Below are 22,684 nucleotides of genomic sequence, written 5' to 3'. Positions count from 1 at the left end.
TCTAAGTGTGCAGGTGCTAATGCGTCTCAGCTTTGCTTATTGGTAGCTCTAGTCAGACCTGCTGATCAGTCATTCCAGGGGAAGGGAACGCTGTTCAGAGACCTGTGCCTGCACTTCCAGGATAGTGAGGCCCTGAGCATAATGTCACCAGAGGAAGGTGGTTGTATCTAGGGTGTGGCTGGCAGGATGGCAATGAGAGGGGTTGTGTTGCCAGCTTCAGCTCATGCTGAGAGTCCCATAAATCTACCTGTCAGCCTCCTGGTGTTTGTCAGGACACTGGCCCTTAGGAAGCTATATTGAGGGAGCCTCACCACTCATGGAATTACCCCCTGACAGTCAGGGCCAGGGTGGGAGGAGGAACGTCCTCCATGCTTGACCACCACCTAATGTCTGCTGCTGAAAGCCGGAGTCCCCTGGCTTGGCAGCATGGGGGTCCAAGCACGGTTTTAGCTTGTCTTGGAGGGAGGCTGGAGAGGCCAGCAGGATACAGAACTTGACTGCACACAGGACACACAGTCACACAGGCAACAGGTGTTCCTTTGCTCCTCGGGAACAAGAGGCGAAAGGACTAGGGTTCTCTTTCATGCTGGAATTGCTGGCCTCACTTGTCAGTGGTAGGGCAGAGGCCCAGAACATGAATGATGCCAGGAGACATTGACACTGGAGTTCATTCCAATATCGCTGACTGCTGGACCCACCACCAACTTTCAGCTCCTGCCCCTTACCTAGCTCATTGCTTGCCCCTTTGGCACCACCTGGACAGGTAGAGCTTATTGCTAGTACTACCAGCCTGGTGCTGACCTAACTTGGCAGGCAGCCTGATCCAAATTCCACTGACAGGTTTGGAATCACACTGCAGGTCTAGCCCTCTCTGAGTTCCAGGATGTGACATTCCAGGAAGAGAACCAGCCCACCCCCAGAAGAGGCTTTCAAGAAGAACCTAGAACCTCCCAAACCCTCCTGCAAGAACCTCCCTTCCCTTCCTCAGCCCAGTGGCTGTGGCCTTTGGGGCCAGGAAGGATGTGGGATTCGAGTGATACATTTTCATCTGTCTGACTGGAAAAGCTATTCATGGAGAAACACTGCAAGCTTTAAATTGGGGGAGAAGGAGGAGGAGGAGGAACACAAAGAGGAAGAGGAAGGAGGAGGACGAGAAGAGGAGGAGGAAGAGGAGGAAGACCTCTAGTATCTTGGCAGGGGGTGGGGGGTGAGAGTTAGAGGGGACTGCATGGATTGTCTGTGGGCCACCTCCCCCCCTAGGCATTTGTACCCCCATAAAGTCTAACCTCCCTTACTGGGAGCACCCTGGAGCTGGGGTGGCAGGCAGGAGGATGGCAGGCTTGTTCGGGAACAGAGGAGCAGGGAGAAATGAGAGATGAAGGAAACTGTGCTGGCAGCTCATGCTTCCCTTGCCAGCTCAACTTCCTGGGAGGTATTTATAACGCAGGCCTCCAGCCCCTCTGTGATTTGTGGGACGGTTTTAACCATTGATTTTCATTAGCACTAAATCATTTTTCTTCGCTAATTGAAAAGAAACCAAGGATACTGAGAGTGGAACCATTTGACAGGATCAAATCAGCAAAAACTGCTAATATGCTGACACAGCAAAGAGTCTCCAGCTGGGAGGTTTGGGGGGCCCTCCCTGAAATTTAAAATCTACTTTTCTTTCTGAGGCCAGAGGCTATAAGAAACAAGCCCTCAGAATGAAGAACTGGGAAGTGAATTTGGTTCCAGAACTTCCAGCTCTAGCAGATGAAATAAGAGATTCTGAGAGGTGTTGGAGGAAGGCAGCGAGCATCTCTCCTGTGTGCACGTTTGAGATCCCCGGATGTTCTGCTTCTGTCAGGCGGGGGGTAGGCAGGACAGCGCAGGGCCAGGGACCTGCTGGGAAGCAGGTGGCAGGGCTGCTCTGGGAACACCAAGTCGGAGTATTAAGTGTTCACATGCCTCTTCCAGGAAAGGGCTTGCCTGGGATGGGCATGGAAGGCAGGCTCTGGGCTCTTGCCTGATCACTTCTCTCTAAATGCCAGGAAGCAGAACAGTCCTGCTTCACCTCAGCTGGCTCCATCTTTCCTCTGTAGGAACACATTGCCGTCTGATGAGAAAGAAAACCATGGCACAGTCCTAAGGACAAGAGAATTCCTGAGGGTGTTGGCAGAGCCCTGGCTCTGGATGGAGATGAGGAGGGGACTGATGAGTCCCACCGCTGTGAACAATTCTAATCCTCATTCTGAGCCAGGAGCCAGCCAGGCGGGCGCTGTGGGGACTGAGTGCCCCCACACTCCCTTGCCAAGTCCTAGCCAGCCGACCCCAGCCTCCTCTGCTTCTGCCAGTGCTTGGCCTGCTCTGAAGTGACAACCACTGTGCACCCTCCTCAACACAGCCTGAGGAAATCCCCTCCTCTGCCAAGGACTGGGCAGCTGAGTGGCACTTGCAATGATGCGGACTGGGGGATGGGCTCAGAGTCTTATGCTGTGGCCTCCCAACCACTCATAGATCCCCCTTCATCACTGTCCTGGGAGAATCTAGAGGCCAGATAGGGACAAGCAAAGGATGAATGACATTGCAATCCTTTCCTTAGCCCTGAGGACCTCCTCATGACACCAATCTGAGAAGCACTGTGGTTTTCCAGGAAAGGGAAGCCAGGCAGTATTAGGGCAGAGCAGGGATCAGGAGCCACTGAGGTTCTGCTGCTGCATCACAATGTGACTGCACTCCTGATGCCATGCAGGAGCTGTAAAAGCTGGAAGCTTTATAAGCTGGAAGTTGTGTGTCCTCATTGGGTTTCTCCAGGGAGGATGTAAAGGCACACTGCTGGAGATGGACAGAATGGAAAGGCACAGGAGCTTCTTCACCTCTGAGCTGAACAGAAAGGGCTCAAAAGGGAAGAACAAAGGATCAGAGATGAGGCAGAAAAGGACTGAAGCTCAAGGGATGTGTGTGGATGTATGTGTGTTTGTTTGGAATAGTGACTTGTGTCTGTAATCCAATATCCTGGGAGGTTGAGGCAGGAGGATTCAAAGTTTGAGCCTAGCCTGGGAAAATGAGGGATTAATAAGACCTGCCCCAAAATGAAAAATGAAAAAGGGCTGGGATGTAGCCAAGTATAAGGCCCTGGGTTCAATCCCCAGTACCACCACCAAAAAAAAGTATATGAGCAATAATATGACATATATGTGTATTTGTGAGCATAATGGATGTTCATACCTGTATCTCTGTGCAGATGTGTGTGTCACACATACCTCTGTGTGTCTGCAGATACAGGGGTGTGTGAGAGTATGTGTCTTAGTCAATTCAGATGGGGTGATTTATAAACTGCAGTTCTGGAGTGAGAGCCATTTCCTTGTAGCTGGTGCCTTCTGCGTGTCCTCACATGGCGGAAGAAGGGCTGAACCGGCTCCCTTAAGCTTCTTTTCATAAAGCCACTAATCCCATTGATGAGGGCAGAGTCTTCATGACCTAATCACTCCCCAAAGGCCCCGCCTCTTAATATGACTGCACTGGAGATTAGGATTCAATGCGTGACTTTGGGCAAGATACCCAGACCAGGGGAGTGTGTCTTATGGCTGTGTGTGTGTGTGTGTGTGTGTGTATGCACGTGCACACATGTATGAGTGGGTCTGTGTGTGAGTTGTTACTCTGTGGTGTTTGTCCAGATGAAAAGTAGCATAAGCCACTCTTTGCTATGGTACCAAAAGACATGCTCTGTGGTGGGGGATCAGCCTTCGGGATCCTCACAACCGTACCTCCAAGGTTTGTGGGAAGAACTGATCAAGATTCAAGGGCAGGAGACAGTGCATGGCCCATGAATTGAGAAAGCTTGTGAGAATTCCCATGCAGTCCAGGAGTTTTATCTTTGGCATCTGGACCCCTCCAGTCATGTGTCCACCACCCTGTCCCTGACTGATACCTAAGCTGTCTCCCTATGGTCAAGAATGCCTCTTCTTCATCAGCACTCTCCTCTCCCTTCCTAAGCTAAGCCACCAGTTTAAATGCACCTAGTTTGGAAACTGAGCTTGTTGTCCACTCCATCCTGATCCCTAATAAACCGGTTACCCACTCTTAAGTAAAAAAAAAAAAAAAAAGAAATTTGGGTTAAAGAGGACTGGATTAGCTGACAGAGTGATAAATTTGGGGTAGAACAGAGAAGGAAAGTAAATACCACGCAGATGGTGTAATAATACCCAGAGTGAGTTCAGTGTTCCTGAGTGAGGCATTGTCTGAGATTTTCCTCCACTAGCGCACATGGTCTTTGTAACAACCCTAATAAGGTAGGTCTTGTCGTGGTATTCATTTTGCAGAGAGGAGACAACCTGGTGAGTTCGAATAAGGCAGGCAGGAAACAGCAGTGCCCAGATTTGCACTGGAGTGGGTGGTGGGCAAGGCAAAGTGAGGATGGAGCAAGTAGGTAGCGTGTGACCCTGGCTACAGACCTCTGAGGTTTTTGAGTACTTTTTTTTGCAATGTTAACCTAGGGCTTTAGCACATACTAGGCAAGTGTTCTGCTACTAAGCTACATCTTCAGCCCCTGAGGTTTTTGTTAGGTGGAAGGGCACTGAGGATTGCACCCAGAGCCTTTGCACTGAATTATATACCTCCAGGCTTCTTTTTACCTTTTTTTTTTTTTTTTTTTTTTAACCAGGGATCAAACACATGACCTCGCGCTTGCCAGGCAGGCGCTTGTGCCGCTAAGCTAAACCCCCTGACCCCCTTATTTTTTACTTTTTATTTTGAAGCCGGGTCTTGCTATATCTGTAAATTTCCCAGGCTGGCCTCAAATTTGTGATCCTCTTGCCGCAGTCTTCCATAACACTGTATTACAGGTGTACCACACGCCAGGCTCAGACTTCTGTTTTTAGACCACCACCCCACCCGTATCTTCAGGGTCTGTGCCTCGGTGCTTGAGTTCAGAAATGCTGTAACCCTTTCCCATGAATAATTCCAGTACTTTTCTCCTCCTTTTTATTTTCTCCCTCTCCTCTCACCGTACCTCCCCTCCTCTTCTCTTAATATGACATATCCAGCCTCTCAACACTATGGTTAAAATGTTGCCTTTCCGAACGGGTATTTTCTGTGCTTTCCCAGAGCGCAGGCGCGGCCTCTGCATGGCACGGTCGCTGCAGGGGGAGCTGTCCTATCAGCACCACGGTTGCTGCGCCGCCCCTGGGCCCCGCCCACCCAGCAACTGCCGAGAGCGCATGCGCGTCAAAGGCAGCGAGGTTGGTGAAGAGCCCAGAAAAAACTCGGGAGGGGGTTGTCTTCCTCTCCCGCGTCCCGCCCCTGATCCCGCATATCAGAGCAAACTGGCACTTAGACTCTCACCATCCTCTGAGCTAGAGTAAAACATTTATAAGCCCAAAATGCTTCTTGGCTCTGGGGTTTGCAGAGCATTATGCCAGTAGCCTCTATCCTGATGAAACCTGGGATCAGGATGACTGGAGACTGAAAAGATGAGTGCTGGAAGAAATCTGGAGTGAGGCCTGGGCTCAGGCTGTGGGGCAGCAAGCACAGGCAAGTAGTTACAAGGACATCCATGGAGCTGGACCATCAGGGCCTGACCTTGGCTCTGCCATTTAGTAGCTGTGTGATCATAAACAAGTCCCTTAACCTCTCTCTGCTTCAGTGGCGACGCCTCTAAAGTGAAAATGATAATAATAGCACCAACTCAAGGGACAATTGCCAGTGAATACAGGTGGAGCACTTAGCATGCTGCCCGGCACACAGCCAGCCAGCAAATACAACTAAAATAATTATTTAAAAATAAAGCACCAGGGTGGGGATGAGAGAGCAGACAGTGGGGGTGGAGACTGGAAGGAGAGGGGAGCAAGGTGCACGTGATGTTGGGCATGGCCTGTGCCCATGTCGGATTCTGGACTGTCAGCCTTGCTTAGGAAGCCACCAGCCTCTTGATTCACCTGCTGCCCACCGGCCCCACGCGAAGTATCTGAATCCAGCTCCTGGGGGGAGATGCTACTGTACTTCATTTCTCCCAGTTCTTGAGCAGCAGATTATGTGCCCATCACTACCCTGAGTGCCTTGTTTTTATATTCTCATTTCATCCATGAAATCCCGTGACTCATTATTGCAGATGATGTCTGTGGGCTAGGTAAACTCTTCTTGTCTAAAAGCCACAGAGCAAGGAGTAACAGAGCTAGGATTTGAACCCAGGTCCTCTAGACCAAAAGGATCTTCCTTGACACTTGCCACTGCACATTTTTCAAACTTTCTGATTTGCTGCTGCTTCCACAGGAGCACAGTCAGATAGTATTATAGCCATCATGGACAGTGTTTTTCTTGTTATTTGAGAGGTTCTAATTCTGACCTGGCAGATTCTGTGATTCAAGAGAACCAGGCAGCTTGGGCTTTGTCCCAGGTATGTTGGAGGGACAGGTCCTTGAAAAAGAACGTTATTTGTCCTATAGTAAAAGCAAAAAGTATTCTTACTGTGTTGTAAGCACTTTATTTAAATCTATCTTACTTTTCAAAACAGTGCTCTGATGTAAGTCCTGGTCTTAGTCTCATTTCACAGATTGGAAGACTCAGAAGTTCTGGAATTTGCCTGGCTGAGGTCACACCATCAGCAAATGACAGAGCCAAGGTTTGAACCCAGGATCTCTGGCTCCAGAGTTGACTCACTAACCAGTCCCCCACACAGTCTCACTGAAGAGGAGGATCTATATTGCAGAGCTGATGGTTAGATTAATGGGCCCTGGGGATCCTATCATCGAAGCCATTTCTCTCCAGACTGCAAACCATCAACCATCAACCCTGGTGCCTCTTCCGTGAAGCCTGCCCCAATCCTGTCTCATTGACAGATAGTGACATATGTATTTTCGGGGCACTTTGTTTTACTTCTCTTGATGCACACTGCACATGCTGCTTAGTGTGCATGTGTCTCTTCCCTACCAGATTGCTCTATCCTTGAGAGCAGAACCTGGGTCTCGGCCATAGTGACTGCTGCAGCACCTGGCATGTGGAAGGTGCCCAACCAGGGTGCGTAGTTATGGAACAAAGGGATCTTGCCATGGATTCTTTTGTGAATGGGATGCTGTTTGTCATGGAAATAATAAATCTGTAATGTGATTTACTGAGGACAGAGATCTCAGGAACTGAGGCCTTCCTTTTATTCATTGAGGTTAAGTAAAATTTCAGATCAGTTTGCTTAAAAGAACATATTTGTGCGTGAAGGTTCTCATAGGGTCCCTCCACTACACACGCGCACACACACACATGCAGTGGGCCCCTTGCTTCTCCTTGCAGTGCCATCCCCAACTTTCTTTGAGCTTCCTCAAACACATTGTGAGTGTAACACAAAGGGTGATTGATACTGTTTCTCTGGTCATTTTTGTGTAAAACTGTGGTCTGGAAAATGGAAACCATTACAGGTAACTCTGTCAGGAGACCAAACATTTTTCTAGCATTTCCTTATTCAGCCTGCTCAAGATCTGAGACAGAAGGAAGTATGGATAAAGCAAGATGGGAACTGAGCTCTGGGCCAGTGGGGAGTCTTTCAAATCCATTAAGAATCTAGATTGGATGCCACAGCCACAGGCATCTATGTGCATACGAGTAGAAATATCCTGGGCAAGGGCCTGAGCCTTGAGCTTTGGGCACACCGTTGTCCATGGATCTGAGGCTCAGAGACCAACAATCCATGTGTACTCTCTCCCCCATTTCCCCAACCTCTTTACCCCGATGGTCAAGACCCATAATCCCAGAATATTTCTTCCCACTCTGCACTCCTTCCACAGCAACTAGCACGGCAACCCTGTGGCCAGATTGGATTAGACCCATCATCTCCTTCCTCTTCTTCACTCTACTTATAGTCTCCTCTGGGACACTGCCAAGAAGCATTTTGGGCTTATAAATGTTTTACTCTAGCTGAGAAGATGATGAGAGTCTAAGTGTCAGCTCACTGCAGTCCATGGGACCAGGGGCAGGACATGGGAGAGGAAGACAACTTGACCTCAAAATGGGCTGCCTGTGATATCCTTCATCTATAAGCTAGATTCAGCCTCCCTACTCCCACTTCCAACTCCATCCCTATATCTGGAAAAGACTGGAGATATGTAGGCTTAGTCTGCATGTACAGTGGTGAGCAGAACCAAGACAGGGATCCATACTGGAGCCTCAGAGGCCTGGCTGGCTGTCCTGAGCCACACCACTCTACCATTTTCTAGCTCTGCATGTCTCGGGCAGCTCACTTAACTTCAGCCTCATTTTCCTTACCTGTGAAACAGAGGTAATAAAATCTGCCTTTCTAGTTGTTGTAAGGGTTAGAAATACTGTCTCAATAAAAGAGATGGTTGTAAGTTCTAAGATGGGAACACTTGTGCGTAGTGTCTTAGAAGATTCCCCTATGGGTGCTGAGTATTTTGGGGTCCCCCCAAGGCAAACCTGGAAGACTTCTTGGTGATCCCTTTACTACAAACTAGAATCACTCACTGTCCAGGGAGCCCTCCATCATCCCAAGGCTAGTCATGTTCTCCCCCGTTCCACCAGAGACAGGGTTGGCACATTTCTGTATGCCTCTGGCTCCCACTCATCTGAAGAGAGAGAGAGTAGGGTCCTGAGTGCAGTGGAGAGGGAGGGTGGAGCTCCTGTGAGCTGCCATAGGAGCATCTCACAATCCTCTCCCCTTCAAGCTTGTGAAAAAATGATGAGCCAGTAGGAGCAACGGCTGCCTGCGCTTCCTTAGCAAGTGAGGGAGGAGCAGTGTCCTCAGCCTTCAGGCTCTGAGCTAGAAGATTAGCCAGCCACAGCCACAGAGCCTAGGGAAGTCTGGGCCAAGGGGATCGAGGCCTGTCACTGCAGAGCTGGGATCTGGGGTTGCATGGAAGACTAGACAGGTGAGTCACGTTCCCAGAAGTGGTGGCAGTGAGGGTCCTCAGCAAAAAACCTGAGCCAAGAAATCATTCTCAGAAGAGAACCAGGTGGAGGCAAGATTCAGTTCTGGGTACTGATTCCAAATGTAGCCTCCAGAAGGGGCACTCTGGAGTGCCTAATTGACTTTGGTCCCCACTCTGGATTTGGTGGGGTTTGATTGTAAAGGCAGCAGCAGAAGTGGGCCACATGGCCCCTTGCCAGTGAGAGGATCAAACTTGGGAACGCTGAAGTCTGGAAATTGGGTGCAGTAGGTCAATAGTCTAAGGCCCTTTTTGGAGGTCTGAGCTAACCAGCTGGCCAGTGCTCAGTCCAGCTTGTGCTAGAGGCCACAGTGAACAGCTCAGCATAATCGACATCTCTGAGGAGATCTACACTTATACTTCTGCCCTGGCTTAGCAGACTGACTAACTGACCACTTATTAAAAAGCTGTTTGTATAGGGGCTGGGGATTTAGCTCGGCGGCATAAGCACCTGCCTTGCAAGCAGGCGGTTGTGAGTTCAATCCCCGGTACCAATAAAACAAAAAACAACAATAACAAAAAACAAACAAACAAACAAACAAAAAAGGTATTTGTGTAGAAAGATAACAAAGTAAATCCACTGTCATCTCTGTTGGAGGAGAATTCTAACTACACATCCTCAGGTTTAAAAATAGTGTTCTTTTCTAGTCTCAAAAACTCCCAGTCTTCTTTCTGTCTGCAGCTTGCATATAACTTTGCCCTCATTTTGCACATGGCATGGAGAGGTTCAATAATTTTTTCTAATTTTCACAGCAGCTGACACTACCTGCTTGACTGCCCTGAGCTCTGTACTTCTATAGTACTTCTCAGTCCCTTTTATGGCGTGCTTTTCAGCATGTTTGTGCCTGAGACTGTGGGCAGCAGAGCATCACTTCAGTCTGTAGCCGGGTAGGTGAGTGACTGGAAGAAGCATGAGATAGTTGAGGAGGAAGTTGAAGTTTGGCTGCCCTTGGATATGTGTTAGCCCGTCCAATAATGTCATCAAGTTATTTAAGTACAAATTAGAGGAAAAGGGGAGGGATCACAGTATTTCTCTTTCTTGCAGAAATCATTTTACATGTCGGCAGAGCATTCCTGTAAACCGTTACTCTCATAGTACTAGGAGCTGTGGTTCTATTAATCTATCAGTGCTTAACACTCTGCATTGACTTCTTAGAGTTTAGTCTATAGCTGGTCGCAGACTACAGCGTCAAAGGTCAAAGAAAAGCCAACAACTGCCGTCAGCCAGCTCATGCTTTTGCTGACGGCTTCATCCGCAGTACGCAAGAGGGCTCTCTGGTCTCAGGTGGACTGGCTATGCTTTGGTGGTTTTTCATGTCCCAGATGTCCTTTAACTCCATCTGCACCCACTGACAACTCAACCCTGTAAGAGGCAACTGGAGTATTTCCATTGTACGCAAATCTTTGCCCACATCCTTAACCTTTTTCTAGGATTAGTTCTAGATCCAGCGTTGTTCCCTCTGCGGTATGTTAACAACACTCATAATTTTCTAATTGAAAGTAAAGTCGATCCCAACAAATCAGAAAGTACTTAATTTGCACATATTAAATTCCTGTGGGAGTCTTTATCTCTGTTTTGTTGTGGTTAATCATATTTTTTATTTTGTAAGTTTCTTGCTTATATTTGCCTTTTATTCTATGGAGCAATTTGTTACTATTGAGTTGATAGATCTTGTTTTTCATACTTGTTGGAAACCTTTTTACGTTTTTTCCTGTTTTGTTGTTTTTTGATACCTGGAACTTCTTAAAAGGGTGTCTTATTTTGTTGGTCCAGGCAGAGATTTTAATTTTTATGTACTCAGAATCCATCAGTATTTCCTTTCTGGTTTCTGTCTTTGATGCAGTACATCCCATAACAAAATTGTGGAGACATTCATGTTTGTTCTGCAAATTTTTATACTTTCATCTTTTACATTTAACTCTTTAATGATTCTGAAGTTGGTGGCATGTGTCTTTGTAAATACTGCGAATTCCCTTTGAAATGAGAATGATTACTTCATTAATTAACATGGCAGAGCGGGAAGCGAGTCAGGGGGAGGGCTTAAGATCCTGGAGAGAGATGAGATAATTACCGACTCAAGGTTTGGAAGAGGACAGATCAAGTGCTGTTGGCAGGAAGTGTGGAGAGGGAGCTGTCTCCAGCCAAAGGTGGGACACTCAGTCTCAGCTGAGTTGCTGGCTCAGGAGGCGACAGAGGCCTTTTGCCAGAATGGAAGGTATCTGTAGGGAATGTGTAGAGAGGAAGACTGTGATCCAGGTGCCCAAATTCCCAGTGACTGTGGAGGCGGAGGCAGCAGGGTGGCAGGCGCATTTAGGAGAGTGGGCTGCCAATTGCAAGTTTACGATTTGGGAGAGTTGTGACTGTAAGGGCCTGGGGAAGAAGATTGTACTTCACTGGAGAGGTGTCCTGGAGAGATCCAGAGGCCAGCTGAGTATGTGTGTGGCAGAAGCATTAAAAGAAAAGGCTGAAGGCATGAGGGAGTTTGTCTACCATGGGCAGGACACTGTAGGCTCCAGTACCAGGAAACATCAGAGAGGGGAGAGGCTATGTCCCTAAACAGTGGAACAGAGTCAAGGGAACTTAAGAGAAGCATTGCATTGCAAAGCACTTTCGAATAAGAGCTGGCAAAAGCCTCTTTGCCCTTCACAGCAGAAGAGTACAGGGATTTACAGATCAGGCAGGATGGGAACCCAGTGGTTCTCATGCCCTGCCCGAGTGCTTGCGCTTCTCTACCGGCCCCAGCAGCATGGTTCCTCTCTGACTGTGTCCTTCCTTTCCCTCTTTGCAGGACAGTAGTCCACTCTGCCAGTTACACCATGAATGGGATGGCCAACGTGAATTCCGCCAGCCGCCCTCACTACACATCCTCCATCCCTGTGCCCCGAGCCTCTTCCCAGACGAGGATTCCCACACCCGGTGCATCTCCCCAGCTGCGATCGCGCCAGGCTGACCTGGCCCTCAGCCCACAGCGAGCAGCCTCCCCACGGCTGGGCAAGAATGTGGGCTCTTCCAGAAACTCCTCACCCAAGGCCTCGCGTGGGAGAGGCTCCCCAAGGGCTTCTGGGGTAGTGAGAGAGTTGGTTGAGAGTGGTGAAGGCCTTCCCAGCTCTCCCTGGAGCAGTCCCAGAGTAACCCCCAAAGCAGCCCTCTCTAGCCAGGCAGGATCCAGAAGGGCTGGGGAGACACATGGCACCCATGGAAAGAAGAAGAAGACCCAGGAAGGGATTCCAGTCCGCCAGACCCGAGGCAGGAGCCCACCCCAGACAAGTGCTCATGGAGAAACTCAAATACCAGAGGCTCCTGAAGGTCGAAAGCCTCCTAACTGCCCAGGAAAAGATCAAAGAGATATAAACTACACACGTTCTGCAGAGCCTGCTGATCGAGCAGCCTCAGGAGCCTCCTCTCCAGTTTATAGCCCAGCGCAGAGCAAGCATGCCTCTCCCACCCCAGGAACCATTAGCTTCTCCTCGGTCCATCAGCAGAGCCAGCCCATCACAGCTACTGTGGCCCCCTTCCGGTACAGGTGAGCTGGGGAAGCAGCCAGGAAGGACAGGAGGGAAGAATGCAGCTGGCACTAAGGGCAGAGCTGGAGGAGGGGGCTTTGGTGATGGACACCAAGGGCCTCCAGGGTATGGAGAAAGAAGCTGGGCAGGTGGAGGCCTAGAGAGTTGGGGGTTTGGCAAGCTGAGCTGGGACCAAGAACACAAAATGGATCCCAACTAACCTGTGATCTTTCTGTACGCTGGGGACTCCACAGAAAACAGACTCATAAGGGATGGTATCCTTAATATGTCCATTTCTCTTGCTTTTTGAGAAATGATGACATGGTATATTAGGTATTGTGGATGCTTAAACAGCTAGTGTGTTAGTCACTTTCCTGTTGTTGGAACAAAATATGCAACACCCACAATTTAAAGAGGAGAGCATTATTTTGCCTCAGATTTCAGAGAGTTCAGTTTATTGTTAGCTGGCTCTAAGACACAAAGGGCATGTTGGAAAGCCCTGGAAAAGGATGTTTGCTCATCCTGTGGCAGCCAGGAAGCAGAGAGGGAAGCAAAGAGCCAAGGAAGGAGATACCTTCTCCCAAAGCAAACCTACAGAGACCTGCTCTAACTGGGTGCCACCTCCTAACATACTCACCTATGAACTCATCAAATGGATCAGTCCACTGAAGAGTATAGTGCTTCTGTGACCCATTCATCTTCCAAAAGCCCTACCACTGAACACAGACTTTTCCAGAACATTCTAGATCTAAACCATAGCAACTAGATATATAGATGGGTCAGTAGGTATACCTGTCCTGCTTGATTCATATTGAACATTTGCCACCACTGTGCATAAGACAAACTGCATTGTCCTGAACACTGTGCCTTCATTTTATGGTGAATAAAACCCTGTTTCACAGTGTTGTTTCCATAATAATTCCTCTCTCTCTCTCTCTCTCTCTCTCTCTCTCTCTCTCTCTCTCTCTCTCTCTCTTTTGTATTTCCTTGTCGTTCCAGCTATTATATTGGCCTGTACATATCTGTTGGTGTGCAAGCACCAGCAGTCAATGATGCTATTAAAAATATGAGCACTGCTATCATTGACAGTGGCAGTGGTTGACCAGTATTCACAACAGTGTGGTCACTAAACCTGTTCTCTCGGCTCTTTAAAGATGTGACAAGTTAAGCACAGAGAAAAAACACGTAGCCAACTATGCTTGTTAAGTAAAAGTTTAACTCTTCACTAAAATGACCACCTTAAGTATCATTTGCTTGCATTAAGTTACTAATATTTTAATTTCTAATTTTAATTATGAATTATGATACAGTCAAGGAAAACTCAAATGCTCACTAAGTACCTTCCTGAGTAAACTGACTTCCTGATTCTTTCCTATACTCATGCAGGAGAAGCTCTCATTTACATTTGGGTGTAGAAAAGTTTGCACATTTGCTTCCTAGACACTGGGAGGTATCAGAGAGGCTGATCGTGAGGCACAGACCCACTAGGGACTTAAGCCTTCATTGGAAGCCAACTCATTGTGTCTTAACCTCTGGGCAATCCAGTGCAGCCTTGTACTATAGTAATATGTATTTGGAGTCTAGGAGAAGCAAATAAATAGTCCCACTATATTCTGCTGTGTTCAGTTCTCCTTCAGCATGCTATTTTCAGTTATGAGCACCATATCTTCAAAGGACAGAAATACCAAGACACATTTAGGGAAAGATTGAAAGGCTAGTAAAGAATAAAAAAAAAATTATAAAAGTGATTAAAGGAACTAAAGAAGTTTGCTTTGGAAAAAGAAGACTTAGAAGGACCTGAGAGCTGTTCTCCAATATTTGAAAGGCTGTTGTGTTGTGAGATGAATTAGATTTATTTGGTGCAGCTCCAAATAGCTGACTCAGCATCATGGTGGTTAGTTCAAGGCAGATTTGAGGCTTGATAGAACTTTCCAGCAACTCAAGAGGATTGTAAATTGGCTGTCAGGCAGTGAACTCTATCACTGCAGGGATTCCAGCAACTTCCATAGCCAAAGGGAGTTCTTAGCCAGTTGTTCTTTTGTAAAGAGCCCTTGTTCTTTAACCATCCCTTCTGCTGGACTATCCTGCCCACAAAGTGCAATAACTTTGTTTTCCAAAAGGGACAGTACACTCTGTGCCTCGTGGCTTTCTTAACTTAGATTCTAAAACTGATGAGAGAACTTAAGAGGCAAAAATGTAGGGTAGACCTTCTTCCTGTGGCTCTGGGGATAGAACCGAGGCCCTGTCACCAGTTAGGCAAATACCCTGCCACTAAGCTACAGCCCAACCGCTACCTTCCTATGAATGTCCTTTCTCCAGTTGGCTAAATGTTTTCTTGGTGACCCTTGAACTTTCTTCTCTTACCTGTTACCCTTTTGTTTTGAATACATTCCTTGGGGGAAAGTATCTAGGCATTAAACTTTTAAGATTTTACATTATCCACTGTAGAAGTCCCTTGATATATTTAGAATCTGATATTTTCCAAGGGAGGTCAGAATATTTTCTCTGAAGATTTCAGTGCAACTTAAATAGAATCCTATCTCCCTTATTCAACAAACATTTGTTGCATGTTTTCATTTTAAACACAAGTGGAAACATGTTGCATCATCTCAGTAGGGATTTTCTTTGCCACTCCACCGCCTAGACCTTGCTTCTTTCTCAGGTCCTGGATTAGGGCTGGAGAGAGGGTAATGAGTGAGACAAGGCAAGGGTGAGAGTAGGACCAAGGAAACCCCAAGACACTTCAGGCAGATGGCAGGGCCCCAGCACATCCTGCAGGGCCAAAAGCTGCTGCCGTGGGCAACTCTGCCAAGAGCCTGGCTGGGCCGCCCTTCCAAGCTTCATAGCCAGAGAGGTGCCATCTGCTCTCTAGAATTTGCAGACATCCTGTTTTCGTGGAAATCTGCTCCCCACTTCCAGTACTTTGGCCTGTTGCAAAACCCTAGGTGGATGCAGAAGCAGAGGTTCCAGGGCTCCCTGTCTATCTCTAGCCTGGTCAAGTTGCACCTGACCTGCCTCTCTAGGGAATGAATCCATCAGCTACCTTTTGTCTTGCCCCATCCTCCCAGCCATCTCTTCTCAAAAGGATTCGGGTTCGATTCTCCCAGTGAAGTCAGTCTTCTGCCATCTGCCACCTTCTCTGAATGCCCCAGCTCTCTGACCAAGAGAAGGCGCAATGTCCCATGGACTGCCCTCTGGGTCCTCTGGTCTTACCTCTTTCCTCACGCCCCTCCAGTGTTCCTGGAAAAGCACCCCGGCAGCCGTACAAGAGCCCTTACTCTTTCTTGCTGCCCCAACAGTCACTCCTTCCTTTACTAAGTAATCCTGGGTTGGACTTCACTTAGGAAATTCTGGTTAGTAGTATCAGGAGTGTAAGGTTATCGGTGTCACCATTGTGGTTTTCTTCATTCTGGTCCAATTTCTGCTCGTAGCGTAAGTAGTGCTGTCCTTTTGGGCTGATAGGTAGGCAGACTTGGAGGCCTGGTGTATTGGGGGAGGCAGGCATGCACTCAAGTGCAAAACTGCCTGAGGACAGGGGGCTAAAGGCTGGCCTCTTCCATGCTCCTAGGATCAAAGTTCCTTGCATGCTGTCAATGCCAGTAATAATCAGGATAGCAGAAAAGTCCTATTTCATAGCTCTTTACAAAGACAGTGTTATTCAGAGAAACATTTGATACATTACATAGGATTTCTTCTCTCTAGTAGAATGTTCTATTGCCTTTTAACCAATATGTTGCATTTCTTAGCTCAACAACCAGAATCTATGCTAACTTGTAAGTCAGCCAACTCCAGCTTTCTCTGTCCCCTTTATACTCCTGTGCCAGGCAGAGTGTTCCTATCATACCAAGCACCCCTGGAGACCAGGTCTCTTGCTTTTTGGAGTTCACCTCACCCTGCATTATTCCCAGTGCTACCCACCCTGGGACCTGCAGATCTAGGAGAGCCCAACACAGCCTGAGTGGTTTAGAGAGAGCCTAGTAGAGGCCATAGATACCTCCTGCAACCCCAGAAGTCAGACTGATCTGAGCCTTGGAGGTTATCCCTTTGCTCTGTGATGGGAGCCAGGCCCCAAGAGGCAAAGAGATTTGCTGCCAGTTATACAATGAGTTCACAGCAGAGCTGGGCCCAAGTGGTAGCTGTCTAGGTGTGGAAAGAAATACAAGCTGGAGCATGAGAAAGACAAATCTCAGCAGCACTGGAGACTACAGGGCCATTGGCCCAATCTGTCAGTTTCCCCTTCTGCTGCATAGTCTTCCCCTCCCCCTCCTGCCAAAGCTGCCAAAGGATCCATTTAGCTGGCAACAGCTAGTAGAGGAATGGGCGGGCCAGCTCCAAGAGCCCAGGGTAATTGCCTATAATGAAAGCTCCCACGGCCTTTGTTCCTGGGAGACAGTGTACAGTTGGGGTTGTGCTTAGAGGTCTGTGAGCACTGGGGAGCTGGTGCACGGAGACCTCACCCTTCCTTCCTGCTGCCATAACTGGCCAGGGTGGGCCTGCCCTCCCAGGAGTCACTGTGACCCAGGCTGAGCCTTTTGCTCCTTTCCTGACCTCCTGCGACCTTCTAGTGCCCACTGTCCTGTGAATGAGTATAACACCAAAAGACAACCGATATTATAGGGGTGTACCTACAGGAGAAAGTCAGGCTTGAGTTTTTGTAACACTGGAAGGGCTCAGAGGCCTTGACTGATCGCTCCTTCTTGGTCCCACAGGTTACAGACAGACCAGGAGCCTGGCCCACTCCCTCAGGCCAGCTGGGCCCATGACAGCTACTCCAGCCCCCCAAGCAGGACAGATGGCAGCTTCTCTGGTGTGGGTAAGTGCTCTGAAGGGAAGACTTCCTAGAATGGCTTGGCACTTTTCACTGCCCACACAGGTCCATCTCTTGACAATGAGACACTAGCCTATGACCCATACTTGGGAGTTTTTCCACATTTGACTCAACCTGGAGTTCCATGAAGTCCAGATGTATTTCCTGGTCAGGATAGGAAGAAGCATGTGGGGTGCCATGTTGGTCCATTACTCAGTTGTGAGAGTCACTATGTGTGTGTGTGTGTGTGTGAGAGAGAGAGAGAGAAACAGAGAGAGAGAGAAAGAGAGAGAGATTCTATAAAAGGGGGCAAACTGGAATAATGGGAAGTGTGAAGCCTAGGTGTGTAGTGTGTGTAGGTGCTGGGAGTGAGGGAGGCAGCTAGGGCCACCTGGTCAGCTGCCTGCAACTGTGTCCTTTCCCAGGCCTGGTTTTAACAGGATGCTTCCACACATAAGTCTTTCCTGGGGTCACCATGTGTTGCAACATATCACCTGGTCTCTTACATTGTTAACAACCTCAGGGACCTGACAGTGACCACACATAGTGATGTTGCTTCTGAGCAGAGACAGGACTTGTTTCAGGTGATTTCTCAGGTGCCACTGTCTATGAATGAACAAATGAGGGGTGAATAAGTGAGTGTCGTGTATGCTTTAGGTCAAGTCCTAACTGGGTCAGATGCCAAATGCTTAGCAGTATTTTGGGGTGTATCTTGATTTTTCTTATAGCATGAAAAAATTGCCTAGAGGATGCTCTGATCACACCAGAGATACATAAGACTGCACACTGCAGGGACCCAGCACTGCTCTGTAGTTCCTAGAGCAGTGGAATCTTGCCCCAGCAAAGTAATGAACCTGCTCTTGGAAAACTTAACATTGTCCAGAAGGTTTGCCTAACAGCCACATCTCGGTACCCTGGCCTGGTGGATGAGGCTGGGGCGGAGAGCACAGACTGCCAGAATCTGGCACCAATAGCTGCCCACAGTTCCTTCCTTTACTATGACCTGCTAGACAGATGGGCTAGTGTCACCTTGGCTTATGAGTTGATCCTTTTGAGACCTCTTTGAAAGGTCCACAGCAGTAGTCTTAGGTCCACTGTGACTGTGCAAACACTCACTGCTCCATGGCAAGCTTTGCAGAGGAAAATCCCAGCATAGGAATGGGGCATTCAAACAGTGAGCCAACTCCTCTCACCCTAAGTACACATGCAACAGGACCAGGACATGGCCGAGGACACAAGAAAACTAAATTTCATTGGCACTGACAGAACATCAGAATTAGAATGTGGTAACCAGGAAACTATGTGGAGCTCTATTTTTACATTTGCAGTTTTCTTAGTGTAATGGCTTCCTTATGTGTGTGCCACATTGTTAGAGTCTAATGATCTCCATTCACCTACCCAGACCCTCGTTCCTAATTGTTATCCCATGAGCTGGTGAGAGGACTTTTGCTTTTAGCATCTAATGCAGACTGGCATGTAGAATCTCTGGGGCTAGTTAGCTGCAAGACCTCCCTCACCAGCTGCAAGTAAGAGTGACTGATAGATCATCGGGTGGGTGCTGTCAGGGGCAGAGAGACTGTTGTCAGAGGTGGGCTTTCCACCGAACGTCGAGGAGCACCAGTTTCCTCCATGGTGCCTGAGGAAGGGAAGTGGGCTTCACAGAGCTGCCTCTGCGGTGGCGCTTGCTAGTTGTCATGGTGATCCATCTTTGCTGAGCATACACTGAGCTCTTTGATGGGTTGGATGGAGAGAGGGGTTTAGGATTTGCTTTCCTTATAGGAAACTCACAATCTTCTGAGCTTGAAGAAAACAGAAGGGAAGAAGGAAGGAGACACCTGAGCTTCCATTTCATGTCTTACTGTCCCACCCCCAGTCTCAGTCATGACATGACTTATTTATTTACCTATTCTATTCAATCCAAAGGCCATCCATGAGTGCTTGCCTTATATCAAATACTGTGCTGACACTGAAACGAAAGATGAATAAGACTTTGACCTGCCTTCATGGGAGTTCACTGTCTAGGTACTTATTCCTGGGTGACTTTTTGTTTTGTACAGTGTTCAAACTCACGACTTTGGGCTTGCTGAGCAGATGCTTATACCACTGAGCTAAATCCCTGGTATTCCAGGGAGACCTATCTAGGCAGTGCCATTGGCCTGCCAAGAGCCCCCCTAGTGACTTTCCTCGTGAGCTGATAGGCAGCCAGTCAGTCCTGCCTTCCTCAGCAGGTCTCAGCACAAGAGAGGCACCGGGCTCATTGTCCCCTACTTGTGGAAGGAGAATTGGGTGCCATAGAGAGTGGCGTGGAATTATATCGTTTTCCAAACCCAGTGGTTTCATTATTGATCCTTTTATTTCCATTCCAGTCTGTAGAGCACAGTGGATGGGGGTACTTTTCTTGAGGTTAAACTATTTCTGCTTCCTGTCCATGAACTGTTGCTAATGAGTGGGACAGGAGAGTACAGAATTGAGAGTAAGCAGCCGTGGAACTTACTAGTCCTCTGTGAGCCTGTTGTTGCTGTACCAGCTGAGGGTGAGCAACCAGTCTCCTCAGCCCTCTTCCAGTGTGGTTTCCTCCGGCCTACAGGTTCCCTGGGCAGAGGGCAGGAGCAGGAAAGGTGAAGAAATTTCTCCACCTTGTTACCACTGCCTGGACATTGGGGCCAGAGTCTAAATAAGGCCTGATAGTCTTAATGTGGCAAGAGGAGGACTTCCCATGCAGACTTGCCTCCAAACTGGCACAAGGCTGTCCACACTCATTTGCTCCTGCCTTTGCACCTGGGCAAGCGTGGAAGAATCCAGCCCATAGGTGTTTGCACGTGTGCCCGACCCTCCTGTACCCACCTGGCTCTGCCTGAGAGCCTGGTGCTCACCCATATGCTCGCACTTAGCACCAGGCCATGCACAGGCCACCATCAGATCTTAATTTGGACAGCCAAGGGAAGCTGGGGCTGATGCTGCCACGTGCCCACATGTGCGAAGCTGTGTGCTGGAGGCCCAGGGAAGGTCGCCCCGAGGTTTACACAGATTCCTTAATTACTTCCACTTTGTGGCATGTTGGAACGAGCTCTAAGTGGACACATAATGAAGGGATCTTTTCTCATCGTAGCATGTGTCACTGGGGAACAAACCAGAGCCTCTTTGCTGCCTGCTTCTCACATGACAGCTGATATATATAGAATGGGAGAGGCAGTGTGGAGTTTGGCCTCACGCCGGGGTTGTTTTACTTTTCTTCATTTTTTTTCCCCTTTAAGCCACAGTTAAGCTGTTCATGCCTTAGGGATTTGGGACCAGGGATAGAGTCCTCCTTCTAAGAAAACTTGCACACTTAGTGCCCTCCTGCCAGGGCAGAGTGAGATGTGGCATCTGTACCATTTGGGAGAGGAGTTTGTTCTGAGTTTCTAGAGAGGGTATAGTTCAGAGATGCAAGTAGCTCATCGAAGAACATCTTACAGGTCATCCAGGTCATCATGGGGAGAGATGAGGAGAAATGACTCGCTCAAGAGCAAAGGTGGTTAGCAGGTGAATGGAAACCAGGACTACTGACTGCTGCTCCCTAAACACTAAAATAAGCAAACAACAGTGATGATGACCAGCTACTGAACACCTGTTAAGTGAGGGTCCATGGCTACGTGCTGTATCCGTAAAGTCCTTTGTGAACATACCTGATGCTCTGCTTCAAAGGCAGCATTATTACTTTGTTGTGGGTGAGGAAACTGAGGCTCAGAGAGCTTATAAAAACCTGTGTGGAGACACAGAGCTAGAGGGCAGTGCAGGATCTGAGGCTAGCTCATCTAAAGGTCGTGCTGTCTCCTCCTCTTCTGCCTTCTCATTTGCTGCCAGTAGTTGCCCTTGGACAGTCTGCATACTGTCCAGGCTCGGTTCAGTCTTCCTAAAGCCCTGCCAAGTGTCAGGGAAAGAAATGGGGTCAGTGAGCCACAGTCCCTGCTGTTGTCGCCCTTAACCTGTGCAGGCCCAGGATGTCGCAGGCATCTCCATCACTCCAGTCCTGTGTTATTTCACATTGAGTTCACACTGTCCTCTGGGACATTGGAGTTGAGATGAGCTGAGATTCCAGCCATCCGTGGAGAGAGGACATGCAGACAATTGACTAGAAAACGGGCCAAACTCGGGGGTGGGTGGTATCAGCCTTGTTCTCAGGATGCCGGTGGACCAGTGCCAGGGTGGGGCAGAGGAGGCTTGGCAGGGGGGTCTGCAGCAGCCCTTTGGATAAACATAGCAGGCTGCAGGACCAAGCGGGCTCCCAGGAGTTGGGAAGGGAGGTCATAATAACGTTCTTAGCAGCTGATACTTGCTGTGGCTTCTGTGAGCCAGGCATTGTCATAGTACATTTAATCCTCCCAACAACTGCGTGAGGCTGGAACTTTACCCCCTCGTTTGGGTCAGACCTTTCCCACTTGCATTGTGCAGCTGTGGACACTTATAATTAATCTCCATGTCCTTGGTTGTGAATGGGATGATGAGAGCACCTCCTTCAGGGGCTTTGTGAAGATTAAATGCCTCAATGCAGGTACCATTCCTGAAGACAGCCTGGTACATAGAAACAGTACAAGTCCAGAAGCGTTTGTCATCCAGGGAAGTGCTATTATTTTCTTACCCACTTTGCAGGTGAACAAACTGTGGCACAGTGTGAGTGACTTGCCCAAGGTGATCCAGCCAGGATTTGTGCCCAGGTAGCCAGGTTTCAGAGGTCGTATCCTTGGCCATCTATGCTTCGACCTCACTGTGAGAGGAGTGGCTCAAATCCAGGAGACCCAAGGAGGTTCTGAGGGGCACGGCAGAGCCAGGCTTGGGGGGCAAGGGGGCTGGTAAGGAAGAGGCCTGAGAAGCAAGGTCGTCTGAGGTACCCTGCTGGAGGGGCTTGAAATAGAAACTGTGGGGATCTGGATTCTGTTGGAGGGAGGAGGTAAGAGGAGAGAGAAGACAGAGTGACTTCTCATGACAGCATTTGGCTGGGAATGGGATTTATCTCCAGGCAGTGACTCGGATCCAGTAAGAGCCATTTTTGTGGCACATCCAGAATAACAGAGCCTGGACAGCCTGGAGCCCTACATCCCCATAGCTACCCTGGGTGCAGGCCCTCCCCAGATCACTCCCACTCTTGAAGGCATGTGAATGGCTCTCTGTGGAATTTGCAACTGTGAGTGCTCAAGATACAGTATATGGGGTTGGCAAGGCCCAGCTTCCCTGTTTCCTGCTGCACTGAGAAAAACAGGGCCTCTACATTGCCTAACTCCAGAGGACATTTATAAATGTCATTTGCCAGGTTTTTTTTTTTTTTTTTTTTTTAATTGGTACGGGGGATTGAACTCATGACCACGTGCTTGCAAGGCAGGCACTTATGCCGCTAAGCTAAATCCCCAGCCCCTATTTGCCAGTTTTTAATGAAGCACTTACTATGTGCCAGGCGCTATTCCAAAAGCTTGAGAGCTGTGTAGTGTACAGC

General features: G+C 48.5%; 1 protein-coding gene and 1 long non-coding RNA gene across 5 annotated transcripts in view; one reads left to right on the top strand and one right to left on the bottom strand.

The window, feature by feature from the left end:
• Positions 1-22,684, top strand: part of Nav1 (neuron navigator 1) — a 252,435-nt gene that overhangs the window by 63,393 nt on the left and 166,358 nt on the right. For all 4 annotated transcript variants that reach the window (XM_063239988.1, XM_063239987.1, XM_063239986.1 and 1 more), the window contains exons 2-3: positions 11,696-12,430; positions 17,120-17,223. In XM_063239988.1, the coding sequence (XP_063096058.1) occupies positions 11,724-12,430; positions 17,120-17,223 (811 nt within the window). In that variant the 5' untranslated portion in view covers positions 11,696-11,723. The remainder of the gene's footprint in view (positions 1-11,695; positions 12,431-17,119; positions 17,224-22,684) is intronic.
• LOC134473978 (uncharacterized) overlaps positions 1-22,684 on the bottom strand; it is a 35,961-nt gene that overhangs the window by 3,191 nt on the left and 10,086 nt on the right. The window lies entirely within an intron of this gene.

This window comes from Cavia porcellus, unplaced genomic scaffold, assembly GCF_034190915.1.
Source record: "Cavia porcellus strain 051 isolate PalLab524CR breed Dunkin Hartley unplaced genomic scaffold, mCavPor4.1 scaffold_29, whole genome shotgun sequence".
NCBI lineage: Eukaryota > Metazoa > Chordata > Mammalia > Rodentia > Caviidae > Cavia > Cavia porcellus.
This window is presented reverse-complemented; position numbering and strand designations above follow the sequence as displayed.